Source organism: Thalassophryne amazonica, chromosome 10 (assembly GCF_902500255.1).
Source record: "Thalassophryne amazonica chromosome 10, fThaAma1.1, whole genome shotgun sequence".
In the NCBI taxonomy this organism is placed as follows: domain Eukaryota; kingdom Metazoa; phylum Chordata; class Actinopteri; order Batrachoidiformes; family Batrachoididae; genus Thalassophryne; species Thalassophryne amazonica.
In genome coordinates this window covers 67,675,035-67,696,883 of record NC_047112.1, presented here as the reverse complement: position 1 = coordinate 67,696,883, position 21,849 = coordinate 67,675,035, and the positions used below count along the sequence as shown (strand labels likewise).

At 43.8% G+C, this 21,849-nt stretch overlaps 1 protein-coding gene across 1 annotated transcript in view; it reads right to left on the bottom strand.

Moving 5' to 3' along the window:
• lonp1 (lon peptidase 1, mitochondrial) overlaps nucleotides 1-21,849 on the bottom strand; it is a 180,969-nt gene that overhangs the window by 17,035 nt on the left and 142,085 nt on the right. Inside the window, exons 19-20 of the mRNA XM_034180189.1 lie at nucleotides 14,952-15,079; nucleotides 7,251-7,415 (exon numbers count right to left, since the gene is read on the bottom strand). Coding sequence (XP_034036080.1) covers nucleotides 7,251-7,415; nucleotides 14,952-15,079 — 293 coding nt within the window. The remainder of the gene's footprint in view (nucleotides 1-7,250; nucleotides 7,416-14,951; nucleotides 15,080-21,849) is intronic.

The following is a 21,849-nucleotide window of genomic DNA, read 5'->3' as shown; positions in this document are numbered from 1 at the left end:
CCTGAGAGCGCGGCGCGCTCCCAGCCCCCATCGATAGGCTCACACCCCGCTGAAACAACCAGATCATTTCCAACGTGAAGGCTTTGTTGATCAGGGACGTCGTCTGACTTTCACAAAAAGGCAGATGATGTGGACATCAGCACTTTCAAAGATCTCAATTTACCGATCGATCTACATTCTGACCCTCACCTATGGTCATGAGATTTGGCTCATGACCGAAAGAACGAGATCGCAAGTACAAGCGGCGGAGATGAGTTTCCTCTGCAGGACGGTTGGACACTCCCTTAGAGACAGGATGAGGAGCTTGGTCACTCGGGAAGAGCTCGGAGTCGAGCCGCTGCTCCTCAATGTTGAAAGGAGCCAGCCTAGGTGGCTCGGGCATCTTTTCCCGATGCCCCCTGGACGTCTCGCTGGAGAGGTGTTCCGGGCACATCCCATCAGGAGGAGGCCCCGGAGAAGACCCAGGACATGCTGGAGGGACTACATCTCTCGGCTGGCTTGGAAACGCCTCGGGGTTCCCACAGAGGAGCTGGGGGAGGTGTGTGTGGATCGGGAGGTCTGGGCGACTTTGCTTGAGCTGCTGCCCCGGCGACCCGTCTCTGGATAAAGCGGAAGAAATGGATGGATGGATGACATTACATAGCTGGTTTGCTGGATTAAAGTTTGCATATGCATCAGCATATATTTTGCATATATTACTTTGAAGAAATCTTTATAATCATGTGTTTTTTCATTATATTCTAAGTTGATTCACTGTGCCCTGTGAATTAGTGTCCGGGGCACAGTGAATCAAACATTTTAAAATCGATTTTAAACACCTGTAAATTATACTTGGGGAGACATAAATAACACAGCCTTATAAACAATAACTTGCTGTATTAAATCCACAATAGAGTGACCTAAACTTGTGCATAATTTTCACAGATCTGGCAACTTGTTTCTGACGGATTGTTTGTTGCTGTGAACTTCACACGGTTGTATACGCTTCTTTTATTTCTGTTTAGCACTCTTCTGGTTATTAATTGTATCTACTCTGAACGTTATTTAACAACAGTCCTGTTGTGAATCACTAGCAGTTAGCATTCGTTAGCGGTTAGCATTCGCTAGCGGTTAGCTCTCGCTAGCTAGGTCGACCCCTGCCCTCTCCGTCGTTACTTTTTATAGCTGTTTCTTTTTTACCCGTTTAATACTTCTGTTCATTTTTCAGTCGAACTGCTGTGAATTTTAAGTAATTATTTTACTCCTGTGTAAAATCTTAGGAGCGGCTAGCATTTTCGCTAGCGGTTAGCTTGCGTTAGCTATTTCGGACCCCCGTCATTTTTTCATTTCATTTTTTTTACACTCCTGTTAGTTAATTAACTGTTTAGTGTATTTTATAGCTGCTGCTTTTTAACCTGTTTAATACTTCTGTTAGTTTTTCAGTGTAACTGCTGTCAATTTTAATTAATTTATTTGCGTCTGTGTGAGCCTTAGGACTGGTTAGTTTATCCGTTATTGGTTAGCTCGTGTTTGCTTGGCTACATTCTTGAATTTCTAAGTGCATAAAGTACACTACTAATTCTACTTTACACCTCCATAAATCCTGTGTGATGTTGGAAGACAGGGTGGCTCTCTTAGAGAGCCGTGTCTGTAAGTTAGAGCAGCTTCTTAGCTCAGTGGAGTTATATGTTATGGGCACTCCAGATGAGGTTAGTGTTGGGCCGGCTAGTGAGCCCAATAGCATCAGCAGAGGAAGCCCCGTAGGGCTTGGTGCACGGTTGTGGCACCCCGATCACACTCGCCAGTGCGAACTGTGAATTGGTTCTCCCCCTTGGATTTGCCTGATGTGAATTCTCTGAGCCCACAAGTGACTTCTACTCCTGCCTCCAGGCCGAAACACCGGACTTTAGTGATAGGGGATTCTCTCACCCGCAAAGTCAGGTTACAGACGCTGGCTGACGTTAAATGTATTCCAGGGGCCAGAGCTCCCGACATTGCATCTCATCTTAGGGTGCTGAAGCTGCAGAATGGAAGACAGACGAAGGAACATGACATGAGATATAGTCACATAGTTATTCACGTTGGCACCAATGATATCAGGATGAAGCACTCAGAGGTCACAAAAAAGGACATAGAGAGGACTTGTGACCTTGCCATAAAGATGTGTCGGCATCGATTAATAGTCTCTGGTCCCCTCCCCTCCCGGGGTACTGATGAGGTGTTTGGCAGGCTGACATTGTTAAATAGGTGGCTGGCACAGTTTTGTAGACAGCAAGGCTTTAGCTTTATTAATAACTGGCCTTCGTTCTGGGGCCGCCATGGCTTGCTGATGCCGGATGGCCTCCACCCTACTGGAGAAGGTGCTGCCATCTTGTCTGCGAACATAGATAGAGCTCTACAGGGAGGGTAACATTAGGAATCTACAGCAGGCCAAGGAGCAGATGATTAGAGACCCTGCAAGGCCTATGACAAATGTGGGTGTGGAATCCATTAGCTTAGCGGGGAATTTAGTGCGGAAAATCCACTATGGTGATAGTGCAGTTTATTTGCCAGGGAGGGAATTTCAACAAGTTGAGACTGTGGCCTGCTTCCGTAGTCGTGCCCATAAAAATCCTAGAGGGATATGCTTTCCAAATGTAATACCCATTACTATATTGGATGATGTTGAAATTGAGGACGGCCCAGTGGGTTTTCCAGCAATAGCAAAGATTTTGTGTCTGCTACCTACAACGCACGTGGTATGTCTCAAACCTAAACCTACTTCTAGGCATCTTATATATGCTACTCTGGAACCAGCCCTAAACCCGAACAGTTCAACTGTCAACCCCACTGAGTTCCTTAGACTGGGTCTCATTAACATAAGATCACTGTCCTCAAAGTCATTGTTGATCAATGATCTAATTACTGATCATCACTTAGAAATGACTGGGCTATGTGAAACCTGTCTTAAACCTACAGCTGTCCTCCCCTTAAATGAGGCCTGCCCACTAGCATATACATTTAGTCACGTCCCTCATGATGCGAAGCAAGGCGGGGGTGTTGCTCTTATTTGTAAATCTAGGTTTAGTTTATTAGCTGTTGGGGGTTACAAATATCACTCGTTTGAGCATCTGATTCTCCGCTCTGCTCAGGATATTACACATTGCCAAGGTCAGAAGAATAAAAATCAGCAGTATTACTTTGTCACTGTATATAGGCCTCCTGGCCCATATTCTGAATTCTTAGATGAATTTGGTGCGTTCATCTCTAACCTGTCAACTAGTGTAGATAACATTCTGATCATTGGTGACTTTAACATTCATATAAATAAGCCTTCTGATCCCCTCTGCAAATCATTTATGGAAATTGTGGATGCATTAGGATTTCGGCAATGCATTCGAGATTCGACGCACATTAGTGGAAATACCCTGGATCTTGTTCTCGCATGTGGTATTGCTGTCACGAATATTGACATCATGCCTCTTACACCAGTGGTGTCTGATCACTCACTTATTAAGTTTACAGTTTCGCTGCCGTGTTTAGTGGAACAACAACCTTATATATCATTACGGCAATTCATCAACTCCTCAACTAAGACTGAACTCGAAGCTAGACTGCTTGATGTCTTAGCTTCACATTTGACAAATACCCAATCAGTAGACAGACTTGTGGATAGTTTAAACTCAGTGCTCAAAACTACACTCGACATGACTGCACCACCTGTGTTGAAACCACGCTCCCCCAAATCACAGTCACCTTGGTTCAATGGTTATCTGCGTGACCTCAAGCATAAAGCAAGATGTCTAGAACAGAAATGGCGTCGTTCAAAATTAGAAGTATTTCACTTTGCGTGGCGTGATGCTATCTTAGACTATAAGAATGCATTATTGGCTACAAAGCGGACTTACTACTCTGATTTGATCAACAAAAACAAGCATAACTCAAAGTTCTTGTTCGACACGGTGGCAACACTTATGCATGGACAACCACCTGTAGTTCGCTCTCCTTTTACAGCACAAGATTTCCTGGATTACTTTGGGAAGAAAATAGAAGACATCAGGTTAAACATATCCCGGCATGCCTTAACCCAGCCACTACACCCTGCTATTGAGATGGGCGCCACTACTGAGGTATTACCTAGATTTACAGAATTTGATAGTACCTCACTAGGCATGCTGACAAAACTCTTAATGTCAACAAAAAGCACAACTTGTTTATCTGATCCTATACCAACAAAACTGTTTAAGGACCTGTGGTGCACTCTTGGGCCAAATGTGCTGGAAATTATTAATCTTTCTTTAACGTCTGGATCTGTTCCTAAATGTTTCAAATCTGCAGTGATTAAACCATTACTTTAGAAACCTAATCTTGACCCTAGTGTATTGACAAACTATCGGCCGATTTCAAATCTATAATTTTTCTCTAAAATTCTGGAAAAAGGTGTCACGGCAGCTCGTAGACTAACTGAGAATAATCTCTTTGAGCCACTGCAGTCTGCTTTTAGAAAATATCATTCCACAGAGACGGCTCTCACTAAAGTGGTGAATGATCTTCTGCATACAATGGATTCGGACACTACTATGGTTCTGTTGCTGTTAGATCTCAGTCCTGCACTTGATACAGTGGATCATCATATTCTACTTGATAGGCTGGAAAATCATTTTGGGATTACTGGGAGTGCCCTTGCATGGCTGACGTCATACTTGACCAGTCGTTCTCACTGTGTTTTGTACAGTAACACTACCTCTAACCTTAGTGACATGAAATTTGGGATTCCACAGGGGTCTGGTACTGCTGGTAATCTCATTCACATAAAATCCTTAGAAGATTGCCTTGCAGCAGTGAGAAGTTGGATGTCTAGAAACTTCCTACTTTTAAACTCTGATAAGACTGAAATGATGGTTCTTGGTCCAGTGAGACATGAGCATCAATTTGACCAGTTAACGCTCAGCCTCGGCTCTTGTGTTATACATCACACTGACAAAGTGAGGAACCTTGGGGTAATTTTTGATCCTTCATTGTCCTTTGGCCTCCACATTAGAAATATTACTAGGACTGCTTTCTTCCACCTGTGAAATATAGCGAAGATTCTTCCCATCCTGTCTATGGCTGATGCTGAGACCCTGATCCATGCATTTATCTCTTCTAGATTGGACTACTGCAATGTTCTATTTTCTGGTTTACCGCAGTCTAGCATTAGGGGTCTCCAATTGGTTCAAAATGCTGCAGCCAGACTTTTGACACGAAGCAGAAAGTTCGACCACATTACACCCATTTTGGCATCCCTTCACTGGCTTCCTGTACCAGTGAGATCAGATTTTAAGGTTCTGCTACTAACCTATAAAATTATTCATGGACTGGCACCTCCCTACCTAGCTGTCCTAATTAAACCTTACGTACCGGTCTGGGCTTTACGTTCTCAGGGTGCAGGACTACTCTGTGTCCCTAAGGTGAATAAGAAGTCTGCGGGTCACAGAGCTTTCTCTTATCGTGTTCTGTGGAATGATCTCCCTGCGTCAATAAAACAGTCAGATTCTGTGGAGATTTTCAAGTCCAGACTTAAGAAACAATTATTTTCCCTTTCATATGGCTAGCATACTGGTACAGTTTTGTTTTACGCTTTTTACTCTTTTAATTAATTTATTAGTAATTGGAGCGGGCTGCGGCCTCAACTTTACCTAAATTCTGGGTCTTTAAGTGAAGTTTGGGGCTAGTGGCCGGCGATCACCTTAGTATTTCTCTGTTTTTCTTGTTGTTTAATGCTGGCAAATTATACAGTATTGTTTGTCTTTCTGATGCCTGATTCTGTTTTTTTCTCTCTGTTTAAGGTGCAGCTCCATCCAGCGATGGGAGTTGTATTCGTGTTGGCGATCCTCCTGTCCTGTGCACCAATAGCATTTCTTGTATATTCGTCCGTGAATTGTTCTATGAATTGTTCTGTAATTTATGTTTGTAGCTTGGCCCACGCAGAGTCAACCCTGTGAGTGTGGTCTGCTTGAGGTTTCTTCCTCAGAGGGAGTTTTTGCTTACCACTGTTGCTCTGGGGGTTGGTAAGGTTAGTTCTTACCTGTGTGAAGCGCTTTGAGGCAACTCTTGTGATTTGGCGCTATATAAATGAAAATAAATTATTAATAATTTTATTAATTTTTATTAATAAATTATTTCACACAAGCCTTATTTCTCTTTTTCCACGGATATAGGTACAGGAAGCGCTGGGACGGACAGCTCCTCGATGTTAGAACGACCGCCATCGGCAGCAGACGCATTCAGTCACAGTCTGAAAATACTCCATTACTTAACTTCTATGCAAAAAAAGCAAGAGACACTTATGTCTCTGGGTCCTCAGACTGAGAGCCAGAGATGCCTGGGAAGAGCTTGTGGAGTTATGAGGTCAAAGGTCAGAGGTGTTTGGCGATGCTGATGTCTCTGCAGGAGAATGAAGGTCCGAGTCTTCAGGATCCTGGTGCTTCCTGTCTCACTGACTGGTTGTCAGACTTGGACTCTAACCAGTAACCTCAGGTGAGGACTGGGTGTCTCTGGTCCCAGGTCTCTGTGGAGGATATTTGGGTCCTTCTTTGTGTCCAGTGAACAGTTACTTAGTGAGACACAAATCAGGAGGATCACTGACACTGTGAGGGAACATCAGACACCACAATTTTGTCCATGTGGTGAGTTTCTCTGGACATGATCCAAGACACAGGAGTCTCAGTGTTCAGGACCCCAGTAGCTGGAGAAGATCAAGGCTATGCCCACATTTCACCTGGCTGCAGCAGATAGGCCATTACTTTGGAGAGGTCGGGACAGACTGACTGTCTACCTGGGTGGTTGCCATCCAGTACCCAGGGAGGTTCTACAACATGGTGGATCTGGCAGCAACACATGCTGATGTCTTTTACAAGTCATCCCTTGAGGGGACAGGAAGTCACTGCAGTGCCATTAAAAAGCTTATATATTCTTCAGGAGTGATAAATACGGAGAAACACACTTTTAAAGACGTATTGGATAAACTTTTTCCTGACACATTTTAAAAAGTTGTATAAACCATAAACCTTGTTTGTATAAATCCTTGAAGAGAGTCAGTTGAGTTGGGGGAGACAACAGGTGAGGTCATGTGACATCACGTCACTTCATGACGGAAATGCGACATGAAGACGACCACCGTTTTTTTTTTTAATGAATTACAAAGTGTTCTGAGTGTGTTCTTTAAAGGTTTTATAAAAGACCAACATTTGGTCAGGCGCCAACTCTGGCGGGTCGCTGTACAGATGTGGAGAGGACATATTTGTACTCACAGCAATGGTTTTCTCTTTGATTCCTCCGACTGGCAGCACTTTGCCCGTCAGCGACACCTCACCAGTCATGGCGACATTCTGACGGACGGGCTGATTGGTCGCCAGCGACAACAGTGCTGTGACAATGGTGCAGCCAGCGCTTGGTCCATCCTTGGGCGTTGCCCCCTTCAGACAGACCAAAGAAAAACGCGATGTTGAGTGAAGCTGAAGAACATATTTATGAGGACTATGACAAATTTACAAAGTTGTTTCCACATTATGTGCCACGTGTGCCTAACGAAGACATCCTAGAAAGCTAACGAACACCCCCCCCCACCCCGTGTTAGCTGCTAGTATGTAAAATATACAGTGGTGTGTAAAAGTTTGGGCATCCCTGATAATTTTCGTGATTTTCCTTTATAAATCATTGGTTGTCTGGATCAGAAATTTCAGTTAAATGTATCATATAGCAGACAAACACAGTGATATTTGAGAAGTGAAATAAAGTTTCTAGTATTTACAGAAAGTGTGCAATAATTATTTAAACAAAATTAGGCAGGTGCATAAATTTGGGCACTGTTGTCATTTAATTGATTTGAATACATTTAGCACTAATTATTGTAACACAAAATTGGTTTGGTAAGCTCCTTGACCCTTGACTTCCTTACACAGGTGAATTCAATCATGAGAAAGGGTACTTAAGGTGTCCATTTGCATTTGTGGCATTTGTTTCCCCTCTTTGCATCTCTTCTAATGAGTGGCAAGATGGGAGCCTCTAAACAACTCTCAAATGACATGAAAACAAAGATTGTTCAACATCATGGTTTAGGGGAAGGATACAAAAGCTATCTCAGATATTTCAGCTGTCAGTTTCCACTGTGAGGAACATAGTGAGGAAATGGAAGACCGCAGGCACAGTACTAGTTAAGGCCTTAAGTGGCAGGCCAAGAAAAATCTCAGATAAGCTGAAGCGAAGGATGGTGAGAACAGTCAGTCAACTCACAGACCTGCTCCAAAGACCTACAACATGATCTTGCTGCAGACAGAGTCTCTGTGCATCATTCAACTATACAGTGCACTTTGCACAAAGAGATGCTGTAATGCGGAGGAAGCCTTTTCTCTGTATATGCCACAAATAGAGTTGCTTGATAAGCCAGCTTCATTTTGGAACAAGGTGCTGTGGACTGATGAAACTAAAATTGAGTTATTTGGACATAACAAGGGGCAGTACGCATGGCTGAAAAAGAACATATCATTCCAAGAAAAACACTTGCTACCTACAGTAAAATTTAGAGGTGGTTCCATCATGCTGTGGGGCTGTGTGGCCAGTGTAGGTACTGGGAATCTTGTTAAAGTTGAGGGTCACATGGATTCCAGTCAATATCAGCAGATTCTTGAGAACAATGTTTATGAATCAGTGACAAAGTTGAAGTTACGCCGGGGGCTGGATCTTTCAACAAGACGACAACCCTAAACACTGCTCAAAATCTACTAAGCCATTCATGCAGAGGAACAAGTACAACATTCTGGAATGGCCACCTCAGTCCCCAGACCTGAATATTATTGAAAATCTGTGGTGTGATTTTAAGGGGGCTGTCCATGCTCAGAAACCAACAAACATGACTGAACTGGAGTTGTTTTGTAAAGAAGAATGGTCCAAAATACCTTCAACCAGAATCCAGACTCTCACTGGAAGCTATAGGAAGCATTTAGAGGCTGTTATTTCTGCAAAAGGAGGATCTACTAAATATTGATATATTTTTTTCTGTTGGGGTGCCCAAATTTATGCACCTACCTAATTTTGTTCAGAGTTATTGCACACTTTCTGTAAATCCTATAAACTTCATTTCACTTCTCAAATATCACTGTGTTTGTCTGCTATATGATACATTTAACTGAAATTCCTGATCCAAACAACCAGTGATTTCTAAAGGAAAATTATCAGGGGTGCCCAAACTTTTACATCCCACTGTAAATAGTAAATATTTAGTGATTAAACATGTGAACTAACAAACAGGTCAAATTCTGTGTCCATGAAATTGACAAATATTTATTTTCTTCTTATCAGGGTTGCAATGACAGCAGACCAAGCAGCTCCTCCCACACTTCCCTATCCTTGGCCAAGTCCTCTAAAACCCCCGTTTCACATGGACGGTCTGGTCTGCAGTCCTTGTTCAGTCATGAAATCATGTTGAGGCTGCATGTCACCAAAAAGCTGTACAGCTGCTGCCAGGACCTTCCAAAGCCTGCTCGGTATCTGCTCACACACCGCCATGATCACAATGGCTGTCGTGAAGTATGAAGCTGTACCTGACGTCCGCAGAAAAGTCGCCAAGGCAGGAGGAGACATAACTACCTCACCCCGTGACCGGCCAACAGGCACGTAAGGACCGCAGCATTTTCACTGCTGTGACAGCAGATCGTCCACTGACACATGACTGGAGGGGCATGAGTTTGAACGTGAGTCATCAGGAGATGACATGTCCCCCAAGTCCCCACAAATCAGTAACACAAAGTGTCGGGGATCAGCCAAGTACACCTTTATGATAAATATGAATGAAATTGGTTAACTGGCTCTTGAGATATCACACTAAGTGAAAACGGACAGATGGACAGAAACATGCTGATCGTTATCCCCTCCATACTGGAGGGGATAGGAGTCTGTGCCATGATTTTTATAAATAAAGTTCTTTTTAAAAGTGTAAAATGAGTTCCTTGTCAGCTGATGTCTGCCAAGTTCATCAGAAAGTTTTGTGCGTGTTAAAAACTGAGTGGTAAGGTAGAGAGATTTGTCTTCTACTTCTCCTGCAGCTGATGGTTCATTCTGGGCTTCTGAAAGCTCCGCATAAGTGAACATGAAGCTCGACTGTCTCTGAAAGGACGCATCATGTCAGACATGTAATCTAAGCTGAGCCCCGAAGACAAAACCATCTAAATATTACATGAATTGTTTTTCCATATTTCTGTATGTGAACATTCAGTTTGGATCATGTGTGCTGTTTTTTCTTTTTTGTTGTTGTTCTTACTGCTGTGTTCATGACAGCACCATCATGAAAACACCTTGTGTGGAACATTTTAATATATAAGTAGATACAATAAGTTCACTGTGGACTAACCACAGTTTTGTCCTTTTTTCCCCCATCCAGAGTTTGACTCTCAGAACATCAATAAGACAAAATAGTGAGTTTTCTGAAGAGGACTACAGTCACGTAACTGACGCTGTCGTGTGTAAAGGGGGCTTACTCTTCTCGGGGGATCCTGAAGCGTTCCCAAGCCAGCTGGGAAATATAATGTCTCTAGTGAGTCCTGGGTCTTCGCCAGGGCCTTCCCCCAGTTGGACGTGCCTAGAAGACCTCTTTAGGGAGATGACCAAGGGGCCTCCTCACCAGATACCCGAACCAGGTATCTGGTGAAGTACCTGAACCAAGAAGCAGCGGCTCTACTCAGAATCCCTCCCAGATAGTCAAGCTTCTCGCCCTGTCCAGTGTAAGCCGAGATACCCAATGGAGGAATCTCATTTCTGCCGCTTGTATCTGTGATCTTATTCTTTCAGTCATGACCCAAAGTTCATGACGATAGGTGAGGATAGGAGTGTAAATTTACTGGTAAATTTACACTCCTATCCTTGGTCATAAAGTCTGCCGGTCACAGAGCTTTCTCCTACCGTGTCCCAGCTCTGTGGAACAATCTCCCGGCACACATACGGCAGTCGGATAAATAGTAAATGGACTGCATTTATATAGCGCTTTTCCATCTGCATCAGACGCTCAAAGCACTTTACAATTATGCCTCATATTCACCCCGATGTCAGGGTGCTGCCATACAAGGCGCTCACTACACACTGGGAGCAATAGGGGATTAAAGACCTTGTCCAAGGGCCCTTAGTGATTTTCCAGTCAGGTGGGATTTGAACCGAGGATCTTCTGGTCTCAAGCCCAACACCTTAACCACTAGACCAGGGGTGGCCAAGTTCGGTCCTCGAGAGCCACATTCCTCACACTCTTCAAGGATCAAGGAAATTTTATTGTCATATGCACAGAACAGAAGAACTTTCCTGCACAATGAAATGTGGCTACTGCATTTAACCCATCCTATTTGCCAGTAGGAGCAGAGGTCGTCATTAGGCGCCCGGGGACCAGCTCCAGATGTACATCCCTGCCTTGGTCAACAGCAGGGCTGAGCAAACCAACACCGACCCATAACAAACAACACACATAACACACAACACATAGGCCGGCCCGGTACATAAAACATATATATAAAGCAAAACACGAGGGAAAAGGAGAAGAAAAAAACCCCTCATAGCCGCTGCATTACACAGCGGCAATGAGGAAAAAAAATCCCATCAGCACAAAAAAACCAATAATCACAGAGACAAACAAGGACACAGGACGACAACCGAGATTTGAAAGGACCAGTTTATCAGAACACTCCGGAAGGCAGCCAGTTTCGGCGCCGTCGACGGCCTTGTTCGACAGTCTGGGGGGGGGGAAGGGAACAGCCCTGCGCAGGCTGAGAAAGTCCTGGACAGTCACAGTTCACGTCAGAGCTGGAGAAGCTGAGGGGAGGGGGGAAGACCAGGGAGCGAGGCATAAGAGTGTTGTTCTTCTGAGGAGGTATCTTATCACAGCGACCTTGAAGTGCAGCTGTATTTGGGGAAGCCAAATGAATAGCCAGATTAACAGACGCCTGAAAGATTCCACAGTTCTGAGAACAGAGTGGCTCTCAATGCGCTGAATGTAGAATGTGGTCTTCACAGACGGTCAAAGCGGGTTTCCAGGGCTGCGATCTTCCCAGAGATGTCATCCAATGCGCGGTTAACCCCCGCCGACTGCGCAGCCACTGCCTTCCCAATCGAATCAATCATATAGGGCAGCTTGGAACGACCAATCAAAGCTGCTTCCACTTTCTTGATTTTTCGGTAAACCAGCAAGTGCCCCGCTCCACACATCAGAAAGCCGGTCACCACCAAGCCGAATATGTACACATCTTAACGTCCTCCACAGAAAGCATGTAAAGGCACATGACCTGCCATCTCCTCCACGAGTCCATCACGTAACCCATCACATGCGTCCCAGCAGGACAGGTCGGGTCCTCCGCTCCCGAAGATCTTGTAGAAAAAATAGTGTCAATTGCGTTCAGAGACCACTTTAACAGATCCATTTTTGTCGTTTCCAGAAGAGCAATGCTGCAGCCTCACAGACAACACGCCACAAAAGCAGGAAAGATAAGGAGGGAGGGAGAAGAGAAAAGTGCGTCCGTCTCGGTCGAGTGCAAGCTGGCAGACTTTTAATGAGCCTTGCATTGGATTCAGGTGTGTTGGAGCAGGGAGACAACTAAGAGTGTCAGGAATGTGGCTCTCGAGGACCGAACTTGGCCACCCATGCACTAGACCATACAATACTGTGGAGACTTTTAAATCACGTTTAAAGACTCATTTGTTTTTCTTGTTTTATCAATAGTGTTATGTGTTTTTATTCTTGTATTCTTTTATGGTTTTGTCTTTTTATTGTGTTTTTAAATTTTTAATTCAGTTTTTTTCTGTTTTTATTATGTTGTGTGAAGCGCCTTGAAACTATCTCACTGTGAACTGGCGCTATATAAATTAATAAATTTGAATTTGAAATCAAGTCATGCCTTCCAGCATAGCTACTTCTTCACCGTGACGGTCAGGTACAGCATCTGTAAAACATCAGATGCTGTACCAATCCGTTGATCGATGTCCCGCTCCAATTCACCCCCACTCATGAATTAGAGGCAGAGATACTTAAACTCGTCCACTTGGGCAGTAACTCTCCCTGACCCAGAGGGGACAGTCCACCCTTTTCTGACAGAGGACCATAGTCACAGATTTGGAGGTGCTGATTCTCATCTCAGTCGCTTCACACCTGCTCAGTGACATTGGAAGTCACCGCCTGATGAAGCCAACAGAACTACATGATCCACAAAAAGGAGAGATGAAACTCTGAGGTCACCAAACTGGACACTCTCTGATCCCTGACTGCACCTTGAAATCCCGTCCATGAACATCAAGAACAGGATTGGTGACAAGGGGCAGCCCTGGTGGAGTCCAACACCCACTAGGAACACGTCTGATGTAATGCCGGGAATGTGGACACAGCTCCTACGTTGGTCATATAGAGACCAGAACACGTGTTGCATCGGACCTGGTACTATACGAGGTCTGTCCATAAAGTAACGGTCCTTTTTATTTTTTTCAAAAACTATATGGATTTGATTCATATGTTTTTACGTCAGCCAAGCTTGAACCTTCGTGCGCATGCGTGAGTTTTTCCACGCCTGTCGGTTGCGTCATTCGCCTGTGAGCATGCCTTGTGGAAGGAGTGGTCCAGCCCCGTCGTCGGATTTTCATTGTCAGGAAATGGCGGAATTATTTGGGCTTTTTTCCATCAGAATTTTTTCAGAAACTGTTAAAGACATGCAGCTGGAATAGGGAATAAGAATAAGGAGTGTTACTACAGCTATAAGGACGGCCCACAATGGCGCTCGGCGCGCCGTGCTCCGAGCTGCGACGACGAGGCAGAAACCACCAGATCATTTCTAAACGGATGGCTCTGTGGAGCCGGGACCGTCGTGTGCAATTTCTCTGGTTATCACAAGAGCTGGACATCAGCCATTTTCCGGCAGATTTCACTTTTAACAAGCATCTAAAAAGTAATTTTGTCATAGAAAGCCGCGCGGAGGCTTCGTGCGTCATGACGGAGCCGTTGATGGAGCGAGACAAAGGAACACCTCCGTTTCGGAGTGCCAGATGACAAGTTGGGACATGTCCAGCTCTCCACAATTTCTCTTATACTCACTCGACTGGTAAGCACTGAAAGCCGAGATAGGTATGTCCCAACTTGTCCTTTAACACTCCGAAACGGAGGTGTTCCTTTGTCTCGCTCCATCAGCAGCTCCGTCGTGACGTGCGAAGCCTCCGCGTGGCTTTCCATGACAAAATCTCTTGTTAAAAGTGAAATCTGCCGGAAAATGGCTGATGTCCAGCTCTTGTGATAACCAGAGAAATTGCACACGACAGTCCCGGCTCCACAGAGCCATCCGTTTAGAAATGATCTGGTGGTTTCTGCCTCATCGTCGCAGCTCGGAGCGCGTGCCATTGTGGGCCGTCCTTAAAGCTGTAGTAACACTCCTTATTCTCTGTGAAGCCCGTAAAATTTTCACCGAAAGCCAGATAAATTTTTCGAATGGTTTCCAGCTGCATGTCTCTAACAGTTTCTGAAAAAATTCTGATGGAAAAAAAGCCCAAATCATTCCGCCATTTCCTGACAATGAAAATCCGATGAGGGGGCTGGACCACTCCTCCCACAAGGCGTGCTCACAGGCGAATGACGCAACCGACAGGCGTGGAAAAACTCACGCATGCGCACAAAGGTTCAAGCTTGGCTGACGTAAAAACATATGAATCAAATCCATATAGTTTTTGAAAAAAATAAAAAGGACCGTTACTTTATGGACAGACCTCGTATACTCCTGCAGCGCCCCTCACAGATTGATTAGGTATAACCCCAAGACCCCACTTATATCTGTAATTCACAAATATGATGCATTAAAAAACAAAACATCAAAATTCCAATCAACTGTCTTTGAAGATGGCAGCTGAGAATCATTTTCCTTCATGAAGATCTTCACATGTGAGGATTCACGATTTGAGAAGAGTGTGTCTAAACGAGAGCAATAATAAAGAGGAAGTGATGGTACCTCAGGAACATGCAGGTGCAAGTGGCTGTTGAGCAGGAAGTGATTCTCAGGTTCCTGCCTCATCAGGAATGTGCGAGCAAATGTTGATGCGATCTTGGCGCTTTCCTTCATGACGTCTCCCAGGTGACCTGGAGAGGCCAAATAGCAGCAGGTTCATGTGATCATTGTCCACAACTATTCCTAACTTACAGCAGCTTAATGTACATAAATACTCATGAAAACAAGGATGCCTCATTGCCTTTACACACTTTGACCAAAACGGAGAGTTCATCAGTAGGTGAGTCAGTCCACACTCTCCTCGAAACCCAGTTCACTCTCCAGGTTCCAGTCTGGGTGAGGGTTAGGGTAACCAGCAGCATCTGTGGATAACAGTCTGCCAGCACTCGGACTCTGGGTCTGAAGACAGCTTTTTGGGACTCCTCCTGTGCCAGGGAGGCCATCTCACTGGAACCTATTTTTCACAATGGGTGACAGCACTTTGGCTCAGGTAACCTGCCGCACTGCTCCACTTCATTTGGTCATTTTGGGTTATTCATCATAAACCTGGGCCTGCACTATGACTCCTCTGGATGATATTTAGACTGACCTCAGATATGAAACACCTCCTCCTATAAGGAGGTGACTCCAATACAATCCTCAGCGACTTTGAGGGTCTGGTTACGGAAGAAGACCAACTACCTTTTGGGATCACCAGCTGTGTCCATGTCTGTCCAGACAGACTGCATGCAAATTCCTGAGAAACAGTCTCATTTTGAAGTATGGCCAGATTTAATCTTGGGCACTGAGCAGGCAGCAGCCTGCGAGACTTCAGATGAATCCTCAGGGAAACCACACATCTGTGGTCGGAACTCACAAACTAGTCACTTTTGTACAACCCCTGGCAAAAATTATGGAATCACCGGCCTTGGAGGATGTTCATTCAGTTGTTTAATTTTGTAGAAAAAAAAAGCAGATCACAGACATGACACAAAACTAAAGTCATTTCAAATGGCAACTTTCTGGCTGTAAGAAACACTATAAGAAATCAGGAAAAAAAATTGTGGCAGTCAGTAACGGTTACTTTTTTAGCCCAAGCAGAGGGAAAAAAATATGGAATCACTCAATTCTGAGGAAAAAATTATGGAATCATGAAAAACAAAAGAACGCTCCAACACATCACTAGTATTTTGTTGCACCACCTCTGGCTTTTATAACAGCTTGAAGTCTCTGAGGCATGGACTTAATGAGTGACAAACAGTACTCTTCATCAATCTGGCTCCAACTTTCTCTGATTGCTGTTGCCAGATCAGCTTTGCAGGTTGGAGCCTTGTCATGGACCATTTTCTTCAACTTCCACCAAAGATTTTCAATTGGATTAAGATCCGGACTATTTGCAGGCCATGACATTGACCCTATGTGTCTTTTTGAAAGGAATGTTTTCACAGTTTTTGCTCTATGGCAAGATGCATTATCATCTTGAAAAATGATTTCATCATCCCCAAACATCCTTTCAATTGATGGGATAAGTGTCCAAAATATCAACGTAAACGTGTGCATTTATTGATGATGTAATGACAGCCATCTCCCCAGTGCCTTTACCTGACATGCAGCCCCATATCATCAATGACTGTGGAAATTTACATGTTCTCTTCAGGCAGTCATCTTTATAAATGTCATTGGAACGGCACCAAACAAAAGTTCCAGCATCATCACCTTGCCCAATGCAGATTCGAGATTCATCACTGAATATGACTTTCATCCAGTCATCCACAGTCCACGATTGCTTTTCCTTAGCCTACTGTAACCTTGTTTTTTTCTGTTTAAGTGTTAATGATGGCTTTCGTTTAGCTTTTCTGTATGTAAATCCCATTTCCTTTAGGTGGTTTCTTACAGTTCGGTCACAGATGTTGACTCCAGTTTTCTCCCATTCGTTCCTCATTTGTTTTGTTGTGCATTTTCGATTTTTGAGACATATTGCTTTAATTTTTCTGTCTTGACGCTTTGATGTCTTCCTTGGTCTACCAGTATGTTTGCCTTTAACAACCTTCCCATGTTGTTTGTATTTGGTCCAGAGTTTAGACACAGCTGACTGTGAACAACCAACATCTTTTGCAACATTACGTGATGATTTACCCTCTTTTAAGAGTTTGATAATCCTCTCCTTTGTTTCAATTGACATCTCTCGTGTTGGAGCCATGATTCATGTCAGTCCACTTGGTGCAACAGCTCTCCAAGGTGTGATCACTCCTTTTTAGATGCAGACTAACGAGCAGATATGATCTGATGCAGGTGTTAGTTTTGGGGATGAAAATTTACAGGGTGATTCCATAGTTTGTGTGAGTCCATATTTTTTTCCCTCTGCTTGGTCTAAAAAAGTAACCGTTACTGACTGCCACACTTTTTTTTCTTGATTTCTTATAGTGTTTCTTAAAGCCAGAAAGTTGCCATTTGAAATGACTTTAGTTTTGTGTCATGTCTGTGATCTGCTTTTTTTCTACAAAATTAAACAACTGAATGAACATCCTCCGAGGCCGGTGATTCCATAATTTTTGCCAGGGGTTGTAGACCTTACCGTTCTGCAGAATTGTCCAGTTTGTTTCAGTTTTCGCCCAAGGACATAGTCAATCTCCTTGGCAAATGGTATTTATCTACCATGTCCAGGGGGTACATCTGCTTGTTGAAACCAGGATCCAGCAACTTGGAGACCCAGGCTGTTTGCACAGTTACCAGATCCATGTGGACCAATGTTGTCCGCATAACCAGCCCTGTCAGGGCCAGTGGTCACACTGAAATCACTCATGACCAGTAAAGTGTCACCTTCAGGCCAGTCACCAATCACGGAGTGAAACTGTCAATAAAAGGTCTCCCTCAGAGAGATATCACTCATCACAGTCGGAGCATCAACTGAGACAACAGACACTCCACCTAGTGAATGAATGTGTGAGTCTGATGCTCAAACATGTGACACCAGTGGAAGGAACGGGTCTATCACAGCAACTGCCACTCCCTTGGTAAGCAAACTGTTGGAACAACCAGACCAAAACTAGGTGTGTCCGCCCACAGAGATCTGAACACATCCAGGTCTTCACACAACACACTTACTGCAATGTGGACTTTTCCAGCAGTGGAAGATGGTCATTCTGACCAGGTGAAAGGATGTTTCAGGTGCCCACCCACATGAGCTGCCAAACTCCATCACATCACCACGTAGCTTCCAGTTAAATGCCCCCCCCCCTTTTGGAAAGCATTAGGCACATCTGTTGGTCTGTCCTATGGTTATAACCCCCATGCAATGGCCAAGTGAAACATGCCAACCAAGGCCTGGAGTCTACGGTGCTACGTTCTTCTACTGGCATGGCTCAACTTGAATGTTCATTATGTTGTGTCTTGTTGCTATGGCCACCCTGTTTCCATAGCAACAAGACACTCCAGTTCATTCTGTGCAACACCACCCCAGGAGATGTGGTGGAACACCAGCGCGGCTCTGCATCACACCGCTGACTGCTACAGGCTCTGTGGTAAACGGGTTTCCTGCCACTCGCTCTTGATTGGACCCGTCTGCCTCTTCAGCATTCCCTTGTGGAATCAGTGAAGAAAACAAATTCATTGATATTTTGTCTGTCTGAAGGATTATTGTGCTTGTTGTATGAAGTAAGGCTGCAGCTATCGATTATTTTAGTAATCCAGTATTGTATTGATTATTCTGGCAATTAATCGAGTAATCGGATAAAAAGTAGTTTGGTGTTTTTAAACATCAATAGTCCAGGGCTCTCCCTAAGCAATGGCACAATGTCACTGTGCCAAAGTCTTGACATTTTGCTGAAATGGCAATGGGATGTGGATTTCTGTTTTGTCCCCCCCCAACTTGCCAAATTTAACCTTTTTTTTTTAAATAATTTTTTAAGGTTGGTGGACTGGGTCTCTGCGTGATTTTTTTTTTAATCCTCTTTGAACATGCAAGCCTTGCAGTCAGTGTTTTTTTTTTTTTTTTATTTAAGTTACCGTGGTTGTGAAGCATTGTGTGTTGCCCAAAAAAAAAAAGCAAAAATTAAAAAGTGAAACAGTGCAAGTCTGAGCAAAACACAGAAGAAAGACTGGACTTCTGCTGAGAGCCCCTCAAACCGCGCAGAGAGACAGCAGCCGGCTTCCGACTGTGGGTACTCGGCTGCCGGGTCACTCCCCAAGTCGAATAGACCGTGTGTTTTTTAAAAACAGACAAAGACACGGCTTCAGTTTAGATGCTCAGTCAGTCTATTTCAGATGATCAGTGTGGACCCTCTTTCTCTTAAAAGGCTTTATTTTACGCTGTGTGTCACGTTGGAAAGTTGTAGCTTTAGGCGCTAATTTGATTAGCGTTTACGTGACTTGTGCGCATGCTCTAGTCTTCTGTTTTGTTCTGGGGATGTTACAGCACCACACACAGGCCTGGCATATGTACTATAACGTTAAACGAAGTTTCGAGGCACAGAATTTGCCTCAAACATTTTTTGTAATTCAATTATTCGAGTTACTCGATAATTGTTTCAGCCCTACTATTAAGAGGACAACTCTGCTTTACTCTCAGCTCGTCTCCTGCTGGTTTTGCTTTGCTGGCAAATGGAACCTTCCTTTGACACATTTATTTAAACAAATTCATGATTTTTATGAATTTGCCAGTCAGAGCTTTCTCTTACCATGCCCCAGCTCTGTGGAAAGATCTCCACACACATATATGGCAGTCTGATAATGTGGAGACCTTTAAATCGAGACTGAAACCTATATGTTTTCCTTGTTTTATCATTAGTTTTATTGTGTTATTATGTGTTTTTATTTTGTGCTCTTATGTTTTATCTTTTTTGTGTGTTTTTAATTTTCTTTTAATTTAATTTTTTCTCTGTTTTCAGTATTGTGTAAGGGCTTTGAGGTGATCTCATCATGAGCTGGCGCTATAGAAAATAATAAATATGAATTCAAATTTGAATGATGATCATAACAAATAAAAATTAACAAAGAGTGAGGAAAAACAAAACCATATGTGTAACTCCACACGTAATGATTACCGGTGCACAAAAATAATTCAGTTCTTGACTGACCTGTGACCTCGAGCGACCCGTCTCCCTTCGACTCTCCTGCTGCCTGAGGACGGCGTAGCGACGTCTCAATGAACATGGTCGACCCTCCTGCACACATGAGCACACGCACAGTTTGATTTCCACACACGCAGCAGACTGCTGCTCACTGTGACGCATGTGGGTCTCACCCATAGCGGTCCACGCTAGCCCCATACCACTCCCTGCGGTGTGACATCATACATTCGATCAACGGTGAAGAGTGGTTTCCCCACATAGTCCTGCAGGTTTTCAGGGGTAACCGTCACTGTGGTATGTTTGCCGCTGACTATGGAAAACGCCACCTTCCTGAATACCTAAAACACAGACCTGCGTGAGAAACATCACGGAGCTGAACGGCATCATCCGCTCAGGCGGAACTGCAGAAACTTCAAAGAGAAAAAAGGACCGTGAAGACTGTTATCAGTAACAAGTTCAAAGGCCAGGATCTGTCCTGGTCTGAGGTCATGTCAGTGTCCTTGTCAAAGGTCATTTACACTCTGTGATGCAGAATTAATGCAGAAAACTACACTGAAATTTTAGAGCAGCATGTGCTGCCTTCACCACAACGTCTTTTGCAGGGACGTCCATGAATTTAACAACAAGACAATACAAAACCACATTCTGCACACATTACAAAGACATGGCTGCAGAAGCAGAGGGGACGGGTGCTGGACTGGGGACAATTTTGTAATAAAAAAATGCAACAATGACCCTGTCTTGTTGGACAACTTAAGATGCGTCTGCAGGAAGAATGAGAAAGTAGCACTTGAGACACTTCATTATTTGGTGTCCTCAACACCAACACGTCTTAAATGCTGCAAGAAGGAGTGACATTACAAAGTGTTAAACGTTTTAGAGTCAACTAAAGATCACAAAGGCGCTAACCCTGGAGCACCTTTCAATCAATCAACATTTATTTATAAAGTGCTTAGCAGTAAAAACACAGATTCATAAAAATAAAACACACATACAACAAAGCAATAACAGCACTCACCTCCCCACTAGGTGTTAAAAGCCAGTTAATAAATAAGTCCTTACTTAGATTTATAAAGTGCTCCGGGTCAGGAATAGTGCACAAGGCAAGAGGTAGCTTGTCCCACAGTCTGGGTTCAGCTACCGCAAAAACCCATAACCCCAGAATTTATATTTGACCTCAGAAGACTTAAGTAAAGCTGACCAGACGACCGTAATGTCCCACTGTAAGTGCACAGAGATAAAATGTCAGACAAGGAAGGAGGTGTGAGGTCATTAATAGCTTTAAAAACGAACATTGAAATCTTAAATCAATTCTAAAATGAACTGGACGCCAGTGCAGTGAGTACAGGACAGGTGTAATATGCTCATGTCTAGTCTAGAAGTGGTTTGTTAAAAGACAAGCAGCAGCATTCTGTACCAACTGGAGACGTGCAAGAGAAGACTGATTAATGCCAGAATAAAGTGCATTACAGTATCAAGTCTGAGCTGATGAGTGCATGAATGGCCATCTGAAGATCACGTCTACTGAGGAAGTGCTTTACTTTAGCCAGAAGACGAAGCTGGAAAAAACAGGGTTTACCTGTTGATTGAGCTGTCAAATATCACTCCCAAATTCTTGACGGCTGGTTTTACATAATTAGCCAGAGGAACAAAGTTTGGTGTTACCGCACTTGGCCTGCCAGAACACCCAAACACAATGGGATAAGTTTTACTATCATTCAGGTAAAGAAGGTTTTGGGACAGCCATCGCACTACATCATGAATACAATTAAATAATGATGACAAAGCGTGGCTTCCATTAGTCCTCATAGGCAGACAGATTTCCAGATCATCTGCATAGCAATGAAAGGACA